General features: G+C 44.1%; 1 protein-coding gene across 1 annotated transcript in view; it reads left to right on the plus strand.

The window, feature by feature from the left end:
• Positions 1 to 1,683: 1,683 nt before the first annotated feature.
• ciao2b (cytosolic iron-sulfur assembly component 2B) overlaps positions 1,684 to 18,625 on the plus strand; it is a 34,804-nt gene continuing 17,862 nt past the window's right edge. The window contains exons 1-2 of the mRNA XM_072279990.1: positions 1,684 to 1,853; positions 2,464 to 2,543. Of these exons, the coding sequence (XP_072136091.1) occupies positions 1,697 to 1,853; positions 2,464 to 2,543 (237 nt within the window). The 5' untranslated portion in view covers positions 1,684 to 1,696. The remainder of the gene's footprint in view (positions 1,854 to 2,463; positions 2,544 to 18,625) is intronic.

Below are 18,625 nucleotides of genomic sequence, written 5' to 3' on the forward strand. Positions count from 1 at the left end.
TCACGGATCCATTTCCTTTCTCACAGAAGCATCCCCTTTCTCACAGTCCAACACTCTTTCTCACTGACCCATCCCCTTTGTCACAAACATATCCCTTTTCTCACAGATACATCCTTTCTAACATACCCACCTAGTTTCTCAGTTACATCCCCTTTCTCCCAGTCCCATCCCCCTTCTCACAGACCCATCCCATTTCTCACAGACCCACCACCTTCTCACAGACCCATCCCATTTCTCACATTCCCACACCCTTTCTCACAGACGGATCCCATTTCTCGCAGACCCCCTGTCTTTTCTCACAAACCCATCCCCTTTCTCACCGACTCCCCCGTTCTCGCCTCATTTGCTCTGTGGAGTCGCTGCGCCCTCTGGCGGGCCGGGACCGCTATTGATACTCGTTGCCCCGTTTCTGCGGGACGGGACGCGGAGGCTCCGCTCCTCCCGTTAATGGAAACCGAGCGGCACAGACCCAACAGCTCCGCGCGTTCCTTGTATCACACTAATACTGAACGGAAGGTCTAATATCACTGACATATGTCATGGAAATTAGTTGTTTTGCGCCATTAGAACTGTGCAAAGACATACAATTATTATAACTTACAAAATAAATGAATTGCGAATAAAATGGGAAGATACTGAGGCAATGACCCAGCGTTATTTGTCCGTTTAAAAATCTGAGGGCGGAGAGGAAGAAGCTGTTGAGTGTGTGTCCTCAGGGACCTGTACGTCCTCCTTGACGGTGGTAAGGAGAAGAGGGCATGTCCTGCCTGGGTGGTGAGGGTACTTAATGATGGGTTGTGCCTCCTGAAGATGTCCACGATGGAGTGGAGAGAGTTGTGGCCGGAGTGGAGCTGGCTGCGTTTACGTACAGAGAATCCTCTTATCTTTGCTCATTACCGATTGGTAAGACAACTGCTCTGCCCGTGACCGCAAGAAATTGCCGAGAATTGTGGGCACAGCTCAGCACCGAACACGCACCTCTTCCAAATCCCATCTCTCCATCCTTCGCTCCAAAGAGAATAGCCCAGGCTCATTCAATCTATCCTCAAATGGCACGCTCCCGAATCCTGGTAAATCTCCTCTGCATCCTCTAAAGCTTCCACATCCTTCCTATAAAGAGGCAACCAGAACTGAACACAATATTCCAAGTGTGGTCCAACTAGGATTTTACGGATTTCCGACATTACCTGATGGCTCTTCAATGTGACGATAAAATTCAAAGCAAACTTGATTATCAGAGTAGGTATGTCACTGCATACAACGCAGACATTCATTTCTCTGTTAGTAAACTCAGCGAATCTGTGGCAAACCTATAACAGGATCAATGAAAGATCAACCAGAATGCAGAAGACAACAAACTATGCAAATACAAATATCAATAAGTAGCGATAAATAACGAGAATATGGGATAATACGATAGAATCCTTAAAGTGATATCCAGGTCAGAATTCCGATGTTAATCGTGCATTCGTCTCTAGTGGGTAAATTTTGAGTATTTGTGTTAGGATTTCAGGCATCCCAGTGTGGCCGCACCTATGGCTGAGTTTGATGCAGTTTCTGTTCTGTTCCCACCCATGGGCGCGCTCAGTGCCATGAATGAGCCCGGTCCCACTGTGATTGACAGCCGAGGCAACCCAGCCCCGCCCCTCGCGTTTGGCCAACCAGAGCCCGGCGCCAGCGACCCCGTGACCCGGAGATGGAAGTGCGACGCGGAGAGGGAGGCGGCATGGCGGGCGGGCTGCGGCTGGAGAACGCCAACCCGCTGGTGTTCAGCCGGAGCGCCGAGCGGCCTGTCACTGCCGCCGAGCAGGACGAGCGGCAGGCCGAGCTCATCGACGGCAGGGAGGTCTTCGATATCCGGACCCGGCCGAGCCGGGAGGTGGCGGGGAAGCTCCTGGATAAAAATTTCAGGGCAAGGGGATACCGGGATGAATTGTCAGGATAAGGGTTTTCCCCGGGTGAAGGGTCAGGGTAAGGGGATCCCGGGATGAAGGGTCAGGGTAAGGGGATCCCGGGGTGAAGGGTCGGGATAAGGTTTTCCCCGGGTGAAGGGTCAGGGTAAGGGGATCCCGGGATGAAGGGTCAGGGTAAGGGGATCCCGGGGTGAAGGGTCGGGATAAGGTTTTCCCCGGGTGAAGGGTCAGGATAAGGGTTTTCCATGGGAGAGAGGTTGGGGGCAGAGGGATTCCCCATGGAGAAGGGTGCAGATGTGACAACCCAACCCTTGGGATTCATAGCTACAGGTTCCCCAACCTAAGCATAGAAACTTGGTGTTCTGTGTGGGAGACTATCACAGGGGATTGAGATCCCAGGCAGAGGTTTGAGGCGAGATCAGGAATTAAAGGGCCAGTGGATAAGAGAGGTTAAAGAGGGGAGAGGCATTATTGAAGGCAGGTATCAGTAGTTCTTACAGATTGACTTTGTTGAGTGATTCTCTTTGATCAAACGCTCCTTAACATCTACATCTGATCAGATCAATCAATGACCCAGAGCACCCACTGAGTCTGGAAGAACTGAACGTGGTGGAACAAGTTCGCGTTAATGTAAGTGCAATTCAACCTCAGAGATTTTATTAAAACAAGATTGTAGAGATTCTGCAGATAGTGGGAATCTTAAGTAACACAATTTGTGGAGGAACTCAGTAAGTTGGGCATCATCGATGGAAAGGAATAAGTCGATGTTTCGGGCAAATTCCCTTCAACAGGATTCCTGGTGGGATGTGGACCATAGATTACAACAGGAACTAGAAAAGACGTGTCAAAAACGCAATGTTATAATAATCATGGGAAATTTCAACATCCAGGTCAATTGAGAAAATCAGGTTGGCAATGGATCTCAAGAGAGTGAGTTGATTGCCTACGAGGTGGTTTTTAAGAGCATTTTGTCATTGAGCCTACTAGGGGATGAGCAAACTGGATTGGGTATTATGTAATGAACTGGAGGTGATTAGGGAGCTTAAGGTAAAAGAACCCTTAGGAAACGGTCACAATATGATTGAGTTCAACTTGAAATTTGATAGGGAGAAAGTAGAGTCTGATGGAGCAGTATTTCAGTGGAGAAAGGGTAATTACAGTGGTATGAGAGAGGAGTTGGCCAAAGTAAATTGGAAGAAGATGCTGGCAGGGATGACAGCAGAGCAGCGATGACGTGAGTTTCTGGGGAAAATGAGGAAGGTGCAGGATAGTTGTGTCCAAAAACAAAGAAATACTCAAATGGCTGACAGGGGTAGGAAGTCAAAGCTAATATAAAAGCAAAAGAGGGCATACAACAGAGCAAAAATTAGTGGGAAGACAGGATTGGGAAGCTTTTAAGACCTTTCAGAGAGTAACAAAAAGAATTATTAGGAGGGAAAAGATGAAATACGAAAGCAAGCAAGCAAACAATATCAAAATGGATAGTAAGAGCTTTTCCAAGTATCTAAAAAATAAAAAGGAGATGAGACTGCATATAGGACTGCTAGAAAATGAGGCTAGAGAAATAATAATTGGGGACAATGAGGTGGCAGATGAATTAAATGAGTATTTTGCATCGGCCTTCTCCATGGAAGACACTAGCAGTGTGCCAGATAATCACGGGTGTGAGGGAAGAGAAGTGAGTGCAGTCACTATTACAAGGGAGAAAGTGCTCAAAAAGCTGAAAGACCTAAGGGTACATAAATCACCCGGACCAGATAAACTGCACCCTAGGGTTCTGAAAGAGGTAGCGGTAGAGATTGTGGAGGCATTGGTAAAGATCTTTCAAAAGTGTTTGGACTCTAGCATGGTGCCAGAGGAGTCGAAAATTGAAAATGTCACTCCACTCTTTAAGAAAGGAAGAAATTATAGACCAGTTAGCCTGACCTCAGTGATTGGGAAGATGTTGGAATTAATTGTTGAGGATGAGGTTATGGAGTACTTGGTGACACAGGATAAGATGGGACAAAGTCAGTATGGTTTCCTTAAGGGAAAATCTTGCCTGAGGAACCTGTTGGAATTATTTGAGGAGATTACAAGTAGGATAGATAAAGGGGATGCAGTAAATGTATATTTGGACTTTCAGAAGGTCTTTGACAAGATGCCGCAGTGAGGCTGCTTACCAAGTTAACAGCCCATGGCATTACAGGAAAGTTTCTAACATGGTTAGAGCACTGGCTGATTGGTAGGAGGCAGCGAGTGGGAATAAAAGGATCCTTTTCAGGTTGGCTGCCAGTGACTGGTGGTGGTCTGCAGGGGTCAGTCTTAGAACCACTTCTTCTTATGCTGTATATCAATGATTTAGATGATGGAATAGATGGCTTCGTTGCTAAGTTTCCAGATGATGTGAAGATTGGTGGAGGGTCAGGTATCGTTGAGGAAACAGGTAGGATGTAGAAGGACTTAGATTAGGACAATGGGCAAGAAAGTGACAAATGAAGTACAAATTTGAAAAATGCATGATCTTGCACTTGGGTAGTAGACATAGATCTGCAGGCTATTCTCTAAATGGGGAAAAAAAATCCAAAAATCTAAGATGCAAAGGGACTTGGGAGTCCTTGTGCCAAACTTTATACTTTATTGTCGCCAAGCAATTGGTACTAGAACATACAATCATCACAGCGATATTTGATTCTGCGCTTCCCACTCCCTGGATTACAAATATTAAATATTAAGAATATAGTAAAAATTAGTACAAATGTAAATATTAAAGATTTAAATTATAAATCATAAATAGAAAATAGAATAATGGAAAATAAGGTAGTGCAAAAAAACTGAGAGGCAGGTCCAGATATTTGGAGGGTACGGCCCAGATCCAGGTCAGGATCCGTTCAGCAGTCTCATCACAGTTGGAAAGAAGCTGTTCCCAAATCTGGCTGTACGAGTCTTCAAGCTCCTGAGCCTTCTCCCAGAGGGAAGAGGGAGGAAAAGTGTGTTGGCTGGATGGGTCGTATCCTTGATTATCCTGGCAGCACTGCTCCGACAGCGTGCGGTATAAAGTGAGTCCAAGGACGGAAGATTGGTTTGTGTGATGTGCTGGGCTGTGTTCACGATCTTCTGCAGCTTCTTCTGGTCTTGGACAGGACAACTTCCGTACCAGGTTGTGATGCACCCTAGAAGAATGCTTTCTATGGTGCACCTATAAAAATTAGTGAGCGTTTTAGGGAACAGGCCAAATTTCTTTAGTTTTCTCAAGAAGTAAAGGCGCTGGTGGGCCTTCTTGGCAGTGAACTCTGCTTGGTTGGACCAAGTCAGGTCATTTGTGATATTGACTCCAAGGAACTGAAAGCTTTTGACCTGTTCCACTTGCGCACCACCGATGTAAATTGGGTCGTGCTGTCCGCTGCTCCTTCTGAAGTCAACAACCAATTCCTTCGTCTTGCTGACGTTGAGGGATAGTTTATCGTCTTCACACCATGCCACCAGGTTCTTAATTTCCTCTCTGTACTTAATCTCATCATTACCCGAGCTACAGTCTACAATAGTGTCATCAGCAAACTTATATATTGAGTTTGATGGAAACTTTGCTACACAATCATGGGTGTACAGTGAGTACAGCAGGGGGCTGAGTACACAGCCTTGTGGGGCACCAGTGCTCGGAGTGATTGTAGAGGAGAGCTTGTCCCCTATTTTTACAGCCTGGGTCCTGTCTGTGAGGAAGTTGAAGATCCAGCTGCAGATCTGAGTGCTAAGGCCCAGGTTCCGGAGCTTAGGAATCAGTTTATTTGGAATGATGATATTAAAGGCAGAGCTGTAGTCAATGAAAAGGAGCCTTACGTATGCATCTTTATTCTCCAGGTGTTCTAAGGAGGAATGTAGGGCCAGAGAGATGGCATCTGCCGTTGACCTGTTGCTCCAGTAGGCGAATTGCAAAGCGTCGAGGTTGACCGGTAGGCTGTGGTTGATGTGTGTCATAACCAATCTCTCGAAGCACTTCATAGCAATTGATGTCAGAGCCACAGGTCGATAGTCATTCAGGCATGCTACCTTGCTCTCCTTCGGCACTGGGATTATCGTTGCCTTCTTAAAACACGAGGGGATCTTAGACTGAAGCAAGGAGCAGTTGAAGATGTCAGCAAACACTCCAGCTAGCTCGCTAGCACAGTCCCGGAGAATCCGTCCTGGGACGCCATCTGGGCCCGTCACCTTCCTTGGATTTATCTTCAGGAAGGCCCTTCTAACGTCCTCCTCAGTGGCGATGAATCTCGATGCCACCAGGTCCGGTTCATCCAGAGGGAGCGGGACGCTCCTCTTCTGTTCGAATCTTGCGTAGAATACGTTAAGTTCGTCAGGAAGAGAAGCGCCACAGTTATTGATATTCCCAGTCTTTTCTTTGCGCCCAGTAATCTCATCTCATCCCTAAAGGTTAACTTGCAGGTTGAGTCGGTGAGGAGGAAGGCAAATGCCACGTTAGTATTCATTTCAAGAGCTTTGGAATACAAAAGCAGGAATATGATACTGAGGCTTTATAAGGCACTAGTGAGGCCTCGCCTTGAGTAATGTGAACAGTTTTGGGTTCCTCATCTAATAAAAGATGTGCTGGCATTGGAGAGGGTTCAGAGGATTTTCAGAAGGGATGATTCTGGGAACGAAAGGGTTACCCGAGGAATGTTTGGTGGCTCTGGGTCTGTATTTGCAGTTTAGAAGGATGAAGGGGGGGGAATCTCATTGAAACCTTTCACATTTTGAAAGACCTAGACAATAGATGTGGAAAGGATGTTTCCCGTGGTGGGGGTGTCTAGGACAAAAATGACACGGCCTCAAGATAGAGGGGCATCCACTTAAAACAGATGCAGAGAAATTTCTTTAGCCAGAGGTTGGTGAATTATGTGGAATTTGTTACCACAGGCAGCTGTGGAGGCCAGGTCATTGTGTGTACTTAAGACAGAACTCGATAGGTTCTCGATTGGACATGGCATCAAGGGTTACAGGGAGAAGGCCAGGGAGTGAGTCTGAGGAGGGGGAAAAAGGATCAGCCATGATTGAATGGAGGAGCAGGCTTTTTGGGCCAAATGGCCTAATTCTGCTCCAATGTCTTATGGTCTTATGGAAATGTGGACAATATTCATTTTCATCGATGCTGCTCGACCTGCTGAACTCCTCCAGCATTTTGTGTGTATCTATCTATCTGTCTTCATAGCATCGGAGTATTTTATGTCTTGCACAGTACTGTTGCCACAAAACAACAAATTTCGAGACAATGTCAGTGATAATAAACCTGAGTCTGGTTCTAACTGACTGTCTACCTGTTTTACTAACTGCCCGTTACACTGCTGGCATTTAGGGCAGTAATGAAGTCCCTCCATCTCTGGCAGTGTACGGAGTTTCATTCACCATGTCATCAGCTTCTTCTTGGTTTTCACTACTGTCAGCCATACAAGTGTCGGATGGAGACTCCGGAATATCGTCACACTCGGATGCAGAAGGATTCTTCATTGATGTTGCCTGAATAGTTTTGTTTGACCAGTCAGGGTTGTTAGCCCTGAAACTGGATGACACTCAGTCTGACCTCTCCACTTTAACTTGTTTGGTACCAAGCAGCTGTAAGGGGTGATTAGGCAAATGCATGTTGTTTCCTCTGGAGTTGCAGCGGCCAGGAGAAAATCAGATGGAAGTAAAGATAATTATGAGAGGTGTAAGTGGGTAAATGTCCCCTACCAAAAGCCAAAGCATGAAGCATGGACTCCAGGCAACATAGCTCTCAGTCCTTGAGGCACGCAAACCCCCAAACAATGATCCTCTTGGAGATGTTCACCAACATAAACAGAGGAGGAAAACCAGAGGGAGGTCTTGGGCAGATGAGGGGAAAAGAAGGGGTGAGAGTGGAACCAGAATAGGGAACGGAAGAAGAGAGGTGGGAGTGAAATTATTGAAAATTATAGAAATGAATGTTCATGCATTAGGTTGGAGGCTACCCAGATGGAATATAAGGTATTGCTCCTCCAACCTGACTTTAGTCTCATTGTGCAAGTAGAGACCATGGACTGACATGTCGGATGGGAATGGGAAGTCAAATTGAAATGGATAGACACCAGGAGATCCTGTCTTTTGTGGGGGACTGAGCGAAGGTGCGTGGAATGTAGAAGTTGTTTCATTGGATACAACAGATAACTTGACAGACTCACAGATAAAGTGTCGGCTCACCTCAAAGAACTGTTTGGGGCCCTGAGTGGTGGTGAGGGAAGAGGTGTAGGGGCAAATGTGGCACTTGTCCTGCTGGGCAAGGGTAAGTGCCAGGAGGGAGATCAGTGGAGAGGGATTTGTGGACAAGGGAGTCTCTTAGACAAAAGCAGAGAGTTGGGGGGAGGGAAATACCCTATGTGCTTAGTGGTGTGGTCCTGTTGGAGATGGCAGAAGGCGCACAGAATAATATGCTAGATATGGAGGCTCGTGAGGAGGTAGTTAAGAACCCTGTCCCTGTTCTGGTTGGGGTGAGGACAAACAGGTGGGAAATGGAGGCAATGCATGAGAGGGCAGCATTGATGTGGTCGAAGATTGAAATTGATTTTAGGTTTCCACAGCATAGAAACAGGCTATTTGGCCCTTCCTCTCCCTGCAAGCACTTACACATACTCTCGCCATTTTCGAGCTGTTGACCTGTATTGGTATTTATTGTATTATTTTTATTACTATTGTGGTCTTTATCTTTTTGTGTTTTTTTTATGCTGCAGCGGATGTGGAGTAATAATTATTTCTTTCGCCTTTACACTTTATACCAGAAATGACAGTAAACAACATTGAATCCATTCCTTCAGACACCGAGTCTATTTGTGTGGAACTCAGGAATAGGAAGGGTGCAATCATACTGATGGGATTGTACCACAGACCCCCCAATAGCCACTGTGACATTGACGAACCGATATGTGATCAAATGAAGATAATGTGTAAAAATAATAGAGTTGTTGTCATGGGGAATTTCAGTTTCCCTAATATAGGCTGGAGCCTTCTTAGTGTAAGGGGTTTAGATGGAGCAGAATGTGTTAAGTGTATCCAGGGAGGTTTCTTAAATCAATATATGGTTGGTTCAATGAGAGGAGGGGTTCTTCTGGACCTGGTGTTGGGTAATGAGCCTGGCCAGGTGACTGACCTTTCAGTAGGTGAGCAATTGGGGAACAGTGACCACAACTCCTTACCTTTCAGGATAGCAATAGATAAGGATAGGTACAGTCCTTGTGGGAGAGTTTTAAATTGGTGTAGGGAAAATAACGAGGTCATTTGGCTGGAACTAAGAAGCATTAATTGGGAACACCTTTTCTCTGGCAAGTCACATCCCTCGTGGGGGATGTTTAAAGATCAATTGCACAGAGTACAGGAAAGGTATGTTTCTCTTAGAAAGATAGGGATGGAAAGATAAGAGAACCTTGGATGTTCAAAGAGGTAATGAATTTAGTCAAGAAGAAAAAGGAAAATTATGTAACCTTTGGAAGTTAAGATCAAACAAAGCCTCAAGGTGTATAAAGAAGCCAGAAAAGAATTACAGAAGGCATGTAGGAAAGTCAGGAGGGGCCATGAAAACTCCCTGGAAAGTTGGATTAAGGTGAATCCCAAGACATTCTATACATGAGGGCCTCTGTCGGTCAGGGTTGACCATGGATGTTACATCCTTGCTGTCTAGATACACAAGCCTGGGCAGTACAATATGGACAGCGAGCTTGCTCTCCATATCATACTGCCCCTGTAGAAAGCTCTCCCTCTCCACACATCTGATGAACCCAAAGGAACGGCAGAGATCCATACAGTTTGGTACCAGCAGCATCGCAGGAGTTGTCAGTCAACATTCAGCTCAACGTTAGGACTGCCTTAAGGACTCCAGCTCTGGATTTTTCCCTGGGGCTTTTATTTCTGAAGCCTTCCCATGAGTGGGTATAGCCACAAGGTAGCAAAGGTTCGAGATGAGAGTTTTCCTTGTAGCTGAGCTGCCAACCACGGCTAATGAGCCCCATCTGCCCGAAGCGACTGGTTTGAAGGCACCAGTAACCTGCCTTTGCCCTTCTCCTGTCGGTGGAAACGGTTCTACCAGGCTCAATAGCTCAGCCACACAGGAAGGCCAGGAGCTGGACCTGGTTGTCAGAGGCTGTTTGAGTTGCGCGCCATTGGGAGCATTTAATAGGTAGTGGGAGTTTGTCCCATTACCACCCCGGCTATAACCACCTTAAGGAACCTTCTATACACACATTCCGAGTAAAAGGATAACCAGGAACAGGGTGGGACTACTCAAAAATACAGGGGGGAACATTTGCTTGGATGCAGAGAATATGAGTGAGGTATTTAGTGAGTACTTTGCTTCAGTTTTTACCAAGGAAAAGGATATGCAGGACCAGGAGATCAGTACTGAGTGTATAAATACAGTCAGGCATTTAGCTGTCGAGGGGGGGAAGTGTAGTGCCTCCTAATAAGTATTAAAGTCCCCAGAGCCTGATGGGATTTATCCCAGATGATTGAAGGGCGCAAAAACTGAGATTGTTGGGCCCTTGACAAGCATCTTTGTGTCCTTGCTAGCCACAGGCAAGGTCCCAGAGGACCTCTATATAAGAAGGGAACAATGGAAGATCCTGGGAATGATAGGCTGATGAGTCTCATGTCAGTGGTAGGGAAATTGCTTTAGAAAATTCTAAGAGATAGGATATATGAGCATTTGGGATCCCATGGCCTAATTAGGAGCAGCCAGTGTAGCTTTGTGTGTGACGGGTCATGCTTTACCAATTTGATTGAGTTTTTTGACAAGGTGATGAGAGTAGAGCAGTGGATGTTGTCTACATGGAATTTAGTAAGGCATTTGACAAGGTCCCTCATGGGAGGCTAATCCAGAAGAGTAAGATGTATGGGATCTGCGGCAAATCGTATGTTTGGATTCAGAACTGGTTAGTGCACAGAAGGTAGTGGTTGAAGGGACTTATTCGAGCTGGAGGTCTGTAATTAGTGGAGTTCCACAGGGATACGTGCTGCTTGTGATGTTTGTAAATGACATGGGTGAAAATTTAGATGGGTGGGTTAGTAAATTTGCAGATAGCAGCAAAATTGGTGGAGTTGTGGATCGTGTATAAGACTGGCAAAGAATACAGCATATGGAATATAGATCAGTTACAGATATGGGCAGAGAAGTGGCAGATAGAGTTTAACCCAGATACAGGTGAGGTGTTGCACCTTGGTAGGGCAAATGCAAGGGGACAGTACACTGTTAAGGGCAAGATCCTTAACAGTGTTGCTGAGCAGAGAGGTTTGGAGTCCAAGTTCATAGGTCTTTGAAAGTGGCTACACAGATCGATAGGGTGGTTAAAGAAAGCTTATGCAATGCTTGCTTTTATTAGTCGAGGCATTGAGTTCAAAAGTCAGGAGGATTTTTTGCAACTTTATAAAACTCTGGTTAGGCCACATCTGGAGTATTGCATACAGTTCTGTTCACCCCACTATAGGAAGGATGTTGAGGCTTTGGAGAGGGTGCAGAAGAGGTTTACCAGAATGCTGCCTGGTTTAGAGGGCATATACTATCACAAGAGGCTGGATAAACTTGGATTGTTTTCTCTGGAGTACCAGAGGCTGAGGGGAGATCTGATCAAGGTTTATAAGATTATGAGAGGCATAGATAGAGTGGACAGTAAGTATCTGTTTCCCTGGATTGAAATGTCTAATACCAGAGGGCATGCATTGAGAAAGTGAGAGGGGATTAGGTTCAAGGGGAGTGTGAGGGGTATGTTTTTTTACTCAAAGTTGTGGATGCCTTGTATGGTGGTAGAGGCAAATACATCAGAGGCTTTTAAGAGATGTTTGGACAGGCACATGGATGTAAGGAAGGTGGAAGGATATGGACATGGTGTAGGTAGGAGGGATTAGTGTTTGAATGTTTTTGATTTGTTTTTTAGCTGGTTCAGCACAATATTGTGGATCAAATGGCCTGTTCTTGTGCTGTACTCTTCTCTGTTCTAAGGCCTTGGCATTTCAGGTGCTCAGTCTGATGACTTATTACATATTGTGAAAGTCTCTGCTTCCACAACCCCCTTGGGCAGCAGATTCCAACCCCTCTCTGAATGAAAATATTCTTCCCCAAATACCCTTTGAATCTCATACCCCTTAACTGTTTGCCATCTGTCTATTGCTGCCAAGAGGTGAAGTTCGCTTTCTTTCCCCCTTCAACCACAATCACATCCTCCCTCAATCTCCTCTGCTCCAAAGAAAACCAACAATCCAGTCTCTCCTCATCACTGAAACACTGAATTTCAAGTTCAAGTTTATTGTCATTCAACCGTACACATGTACACCACCGAACGAAACAACTTTCCTCCAGACCAAGGTACATAACACAATACATATAACTCACACACAACCGTACACATGTACACCACCGAAGGAAACAACTTTCCTCCAGACCATGGTACATAACACAATACATTAACTCACACACAACCGTACACATGTATACCACCGAATGAAACAACTTTCCTCCAGACCAAGGTACATAACACAGTACATATAACTCACACGCAACGGTACGCATGTATACCACCGAACGAAACAACTTTCCTCCAGCCCAAGGTACATAACACAGTACATATAACTCACACGCAACGGTACGCATGTATACCACCGAACGAAACAACTTTCTTCCAGACCAAGGTATACAACACAGTACATATGACTCACACGCAACCGTACGCATGTATACCACCGAACGAAACAACTTTCTTCCAGACCAAGGTATACAACACAGTACATATAACCCGCGTACAACTGTACACATGTATACCACCGAACGAAACAACTTTCTTCCAGACCAAGATGTACAACACAGTACATATAGCCCGCGTACAACTGTGCACACGTACACCACCAAATGAAACAACTTTCTTCCAGACCAAGGTGCACAACACAGTACATATAACTTACACACAACCGTACACATGTGTACCACCAAACGAAACAACTAATCTAACAGCCTGGGGAAAGAAGCTGTTTCCCATCATAACATTTCTTGTCCTAATGCTATGGTACCTCCTGAGATTGTTGGACAGTTGGGAGGGATCATTGACAATGCCATGGCCCTGCAGGTGCAGTTCTCCTGATAAGAAATGCCACATCCTGGTGAATTTCCTTGGTACCCTTTCCAGTCCAACAGTTGCTTATGCGTTCTTTCTTGTAAAAATCATGTAGAATTGATGTTTAATTTGTGTTTTTTGTGAGTGTTGCTTATCTGATGCTCTGTGTCTGTGTTGCTGCTATAAGTAAGTTTTCATTGCACCTGTGCACACGTGTACTTGTGCAGGTGACAATAAACACGACTTTGAGACTTTGATCAGAATTGTACACAATACTCCAGCTGTGGTGGAACCAATAACTTACCAAGACCTCTCTGTTTTTCTATTCTATCCTAGCTAGCGTGTGCCTTCTTAAACCATCTCATCAGCCTTTGAGGATCTGTATTGCCAAAGTCCCTCTTTCCCTCGGTGCTTCCTTGGGTCCCGACCGTTGATTGTGTAATGTTGTAGCCTTATTAATCCTCCCAAAATGTATCACTTCTCATGTTTCAGGGTTCAATTCCATCTGTCATTTCTTTGCCTATTTTACTCACTGATGAATATCATTCTCCATATGAAGACTACTGAGGCTGATCAAGTCATCACTAGTCTTTGTGTTATCTGCACACTTGATCATAAAACCAGATTCTTTAATGTCATTTCCTGTACACAAGTGTAAAGCAGAACAAAATAATTGTTACTCTGGATCTGAGGGAGCATAAGAAAACACAAATATCATACCTTCTACATTCCCATTCAGGACTTGAGAACCTGCGTTATAGGGAAAGATTGAATTGGTTAGGACTTTATTCCCTGGAGCATAGGAGAATGGTGGGGGGGGGGGGCGGGGGAGGAGATTTGATAGAGCTCTACAAAATTATGAGGGGTATAGATAGGATAAGTTCAAGCAGGCTTTTTCCACTGAGGTTGAGTGAGATTGGAACTAAATGTCATAGGTTTAGGGCAGTGGTTCCCAAACTTTGTGTTACCGTCCCCTTGACTCCCAAATCTCCTCCCCAGCCCCCCCCCCCCCCCCCACTTTCTGGCCATTACATGAACACTATAAAGAATTTTGACTATGTACAGTGTAAGAAAAAAATAGGAACTGCTAATTCAAAGCAGTGACAAATAACACAATTTCTTCAGTCCGGATTTCTCCTGATCTCTCTAATACAGAAATGTCAAGTTGCTTTTCAACGACTATAGCACACTTCAAGCAAAGTCGAAGACAGGGGTCGGCAACCTTTTTTGCCTCTGTGGGCCAGATCGCATATTAATGAGCAGATGGTGAGCCAGATAAATGCCATTAAAAAACTTGAAATATGGGAATTATCTATTTGAATACATCTAGTTATGTTTTGCCTCAAATTAATCAAGAACGCTTGCTAGAAAATCATTTGTGCTTAACCAAGGATGCCAACTAGTAATCAAAGAACTCAGTTTAGTTGCAGTTTATTTCAATCAAGGCATCTTTTGAATCTATTAAAAGGACACAAAGAATCTTTAAACATAAAACATATGAACATGATGCATTGAATGGTGGTAAATTAAGTATAATAGAAAAAGAAAATTTTAATGCAAACAGTCAATAAATCAATGTAAAACTTGATACTGTTTGTTGCTTGAAAGCTTCTCAATATTGGGTGTCAGACATATTGATGCCAAGAGCAAGACATTATCCAGATGGGCATCAGAAAGTCTTGTTCTCAAATGGTTCTTGGTGTGTTTCATTTTTGAAAATAATTGCTCACAATTATTTAAGATAAGTGCTGCCAAACAATGATGCCATCTTTTTTTCATGGTCCACTAAGTTAGGATACTTCCCACTTGGATGAATATATTTTCTGTAGAAGTCAAGCACTGACACATCTTCAGAATGAAATTTTGATCTCAATATGTCGTCACACTGCATCTCAATCAATTCCATTTGAAAAATTACTGATGCAATGTCCACTTCCACATCAAATGGAGTAGCAAACAGCTTGAACTCATTTGTATGCAAGCAAAAATCAGCAAAACAAAATGAAAACTCTTTTCTGAATTCTTGGACATTTGTCTCATTTTCTAGGCAAATGAGACAAACGGGTTTCCAAGCTTGCTCGATGAAGAAGTGATCCAGTGTCCAAGTGTTTTGGAAATTTCAGCGCTCAGTGTCTACCTTCCTGCATTTTGCATTCACTGCCATTGCAATTGTTTTCTTCAGTTTTATTTCCAAACGAGTTATTCAACAAGTATCGTAGCACATGTAAATATCTGGATATTTAGCGTGGGTTTCTTGTTAAAACACAGTGACGCTGTTTCTGTTTACAAATTTAAATGATCCCATCTGAAAACCTGCACGTGCACGGAGAGTATCTAGTAATATTAATAAGGTAGTCTGCCTTCCCGTCATTTGTATACTGTATACCAGTGTTTGGTTTGGAACAAAACGGAACCTGGGGCCAGTGTAACAAGACGCCATGCATGTCCATCAGTGTGGTCGCGTGAAACACTCAGAATAAGGAAAAACCGCTCGCGAGTCGGTCAAAATACCTTCGCAGGCCAGATTTGCCTACCCCTGGTCTAAGAGAATGGAGGCTTAGCAAGGGATGAGATGATTAACAATAATAAATACTTTATTGATCACAAGTGGGGAATTCTTTTGTTACAGCATGACATTTAAAAACAGACTTAGTGTGCAGACTTTAATAATAAAGTACAGAACAATAATATACACAATTTACCAATGTACAATAATGTACAAAATAATGAAGCAGAGAATATTGTACTATGATGTGTGTTCATCTGTTGCACAGGGATGAACTGTTGCATATGCTTAATGCATTTAGTAGGGAAGATTTTCTGTAACGATACTTGTGACAGTGGAGCTGAATGATTCTGTTTGAAAGGGTGCACTGCTGCTTTTTCAGTAGGTCATGGAAAGGATGTGCCTGATTCCCCATAATGGATAACAGTTTGTGTAGTGACCTCTTCTCCACCACTAACTAACTCAAGAGTCTGGGTCAAGAGTCAAGGACGGATCCAGCCTTTTTGATGAGTTTATTTAGTCTTTTGGTATCACCAGCACTGATGCTGCTCCCCCAACATAGAGCAGCAAAGAAGCCACCATGATCTCTGTATTACGTGATCATTGTAATCAATTATGAGGCACCAAGGATCAAATGCTGATAATTAGTAATTCATTTAAGTATTCATTTCTTAAATTAAGCTTGTAATCCCTCAGCTGCCTCCCCCTTTACTACCAAGTGCCTCCCCACCGCCCCCTTTGAAACTCCTACCACCTCCCAGGATAAAAGGTGAATTATTCAAGGGGTCCTGAGGGAGAACTTATACACCCAGAGGGTGGTGTGAGTGCTGAACGAGCTGCCAGTGGCTGTTGTGGTTGCAGGTTCATTTGTAATACTGTAAGAGAAAATTGGGTAGGTAGACGGATAAATGAGGTTTGGAGGGCTGTGGTCCGGGTGCACGTCAGTGGGTCTAGGCAGAAGATCAGATCTGCATGGACTAGCTGGGCCAAAGGGCCTGTTTCTGTGTTGAAGTATCCTACAAACACGAGTGAAACCTGTAACATTGCACATTTTAAACCAAGTTCTTTGTATTTTGAACAATTGTGCAAAGGTTAATTTTGGGAGGCGTGGAGTTGCAACCAGAGATTTGATGTCACTGAATAACCCGAACTCTCACCGTTCATTCACCCATCGGCCTTGTTTTCTGATCTGTACTGGCACATTCTTATCTTGTTCAAATTATTTCACATACCTCCCTCCCAGTGCCACCACTGTCAAACATACTTTTTTAAACCATATTCTGGGGGAGTTACAGCTTAAAAATAAAACCTGGAACATTACAGTACAGTACAGGCCCTTCGGCCCACAATTTTGTGCTGACCTTTAAACTTACTTTTAAGATCAATCTAACCCTTCCCTCCCACATAGCTGTCCGTTTCTCTATCATCCACTTGCCTGTCTAAGGGCTTCTTAAATGTCTTCAATGCAATCACCTTACAATTATGCTCCCTTATATTAGCATTTCTGCTCTGGTTGTCCAGTTACCTATTCCTGGTATCATCTTGTACACTTCTATCAATCACCTCTCATCCTCCTTCGCTACAAGAGAAAACCCCTTGCAGGCTCAACCTTTCCTCATAAAACATACTCTAATCCACTCAGCATTCTGGAAAATTCCCTCTGTGTTCCTCTCTAAAGCTTCCACATCCTTCCTGTAATGAGGCAATCAGAACTGAACATAATATTCCATGTGTGGTCTAACCAGGGTTTTGCCCCAGTTCATCAGGCTCAACTTCCTCATCCAACCAGCACAGCCCTATGTTCTTGTTCACAGACTAAATTTAGTGTCGGAGAAATGTATACAATATACATCCTGAAATGCTTTTTCTTCACAAACATCCACAAAACAGAGAAGTGCCCCAAAGAATGAACGACAGTTAAACATGAGAACCCCAAAGTCCGGCTCCCCCCTCGCGTAAGCGGCAGCGCACAACAATCCCCCTCCCCCCACCAGCAAAAAAAATGCACATCATCAAGCCCAAGCGTGTGCTAAGTTCTCCTCTTACCTTTAAGGTTAAGAAAAACTTCCATTACTTGGTGCACTCCCAGAGAATCTACAGAATCTGGTATTTTAGAAGATTATGTACAAGATGTTAGATCTGATCAGAATAAGCTTTATTATCACTGACCTATCATGAAATTTATTGCTATGTGGCCACTTTACAGTGCAAAACATAAAATTACTATGTTAGAAAGCTAGTGCACAAAATCCTCCAGAGACCATGATCTAGAATTCATCAAAAATTACTGTCCATCCCAACACTCTGACAACTCAGGACAGGCTTTCTCTCCTGTAAGGAGAGGGGAGACCAACAGCTGGCTGTTCTGATGTTACAATCTGCAAAAAGGCACACAGCTTGATATGGAGATGGGGAGGGTGACAGATATAGCTGGAGAGCATTCTGACTGTTTACATCACCACCTGTATGAAGTCTCCAATGCACAAGATCAAAAGAAACTGCAGGGAATTGTAGATTAGGGCAGCTTCACCATGGGCACAAAGCACCCCAGCATCAAGGACATCTTCAAAAAGTGACATCCATCAGAATCAGGTTTATTGTCACTGACATGGGTCGTGAATTTGGTAACTTAGCAGCAGCAGTTCAATGCAATATGTAATCTAGAAGAAAAGAAACAAAATAAAATAATAATAACTGAATCAATTACAGTATACGTATATTGAATAGACTAAAAATGGTTCAAAAAACATATAATATATGTTAAAAAAGTGAGGTAGTGTCCAAGTGTTCATTGTCCATTTAGGAATCAGATGCCAGAGGGGGAAAAGTTGTTCCTGAATCACTGAGTGTGTGCCTTCAGGCTTCTGCACCTCCTACCTGATGGTAGCAATGAGAAAAGGGCCCTGGGTGTGGGAGATCATTAATAATAGACTAAAAGCCCTCGCCATCTGGGACCTTAAACAAGAGAAAATCTGCAGATGCTGGAAATCTGAGCAGCACACTCAAAATGCTGGAGGAACTCAACAGGCCAGGCAGCATCTATGGACAAAGGTACAGTCGATGTTTCGGGCTGAAAACTTTCTGCTTGACTGGAGAAAAATAGCTGAGGAGTAGATTTGAAAGGTGGGGAGAGGAGA

The sequence above is a fragment of the Mobula birostris genome, chromosome 15 (assembly GCF_030028105.1).
Source record: "Mobula birostris isolate sMobBir1 chromosome 15, sMobBir1.hap1, whole genome shotgun sequence".
Classification (NCBI taxonomy): domain Eukaryota; kingdom Metazoa; phylum Chordata; class Chondrichthyes; order Myliobatiformes; family Myliobatidae; genus Mobula; species Mobula birostris.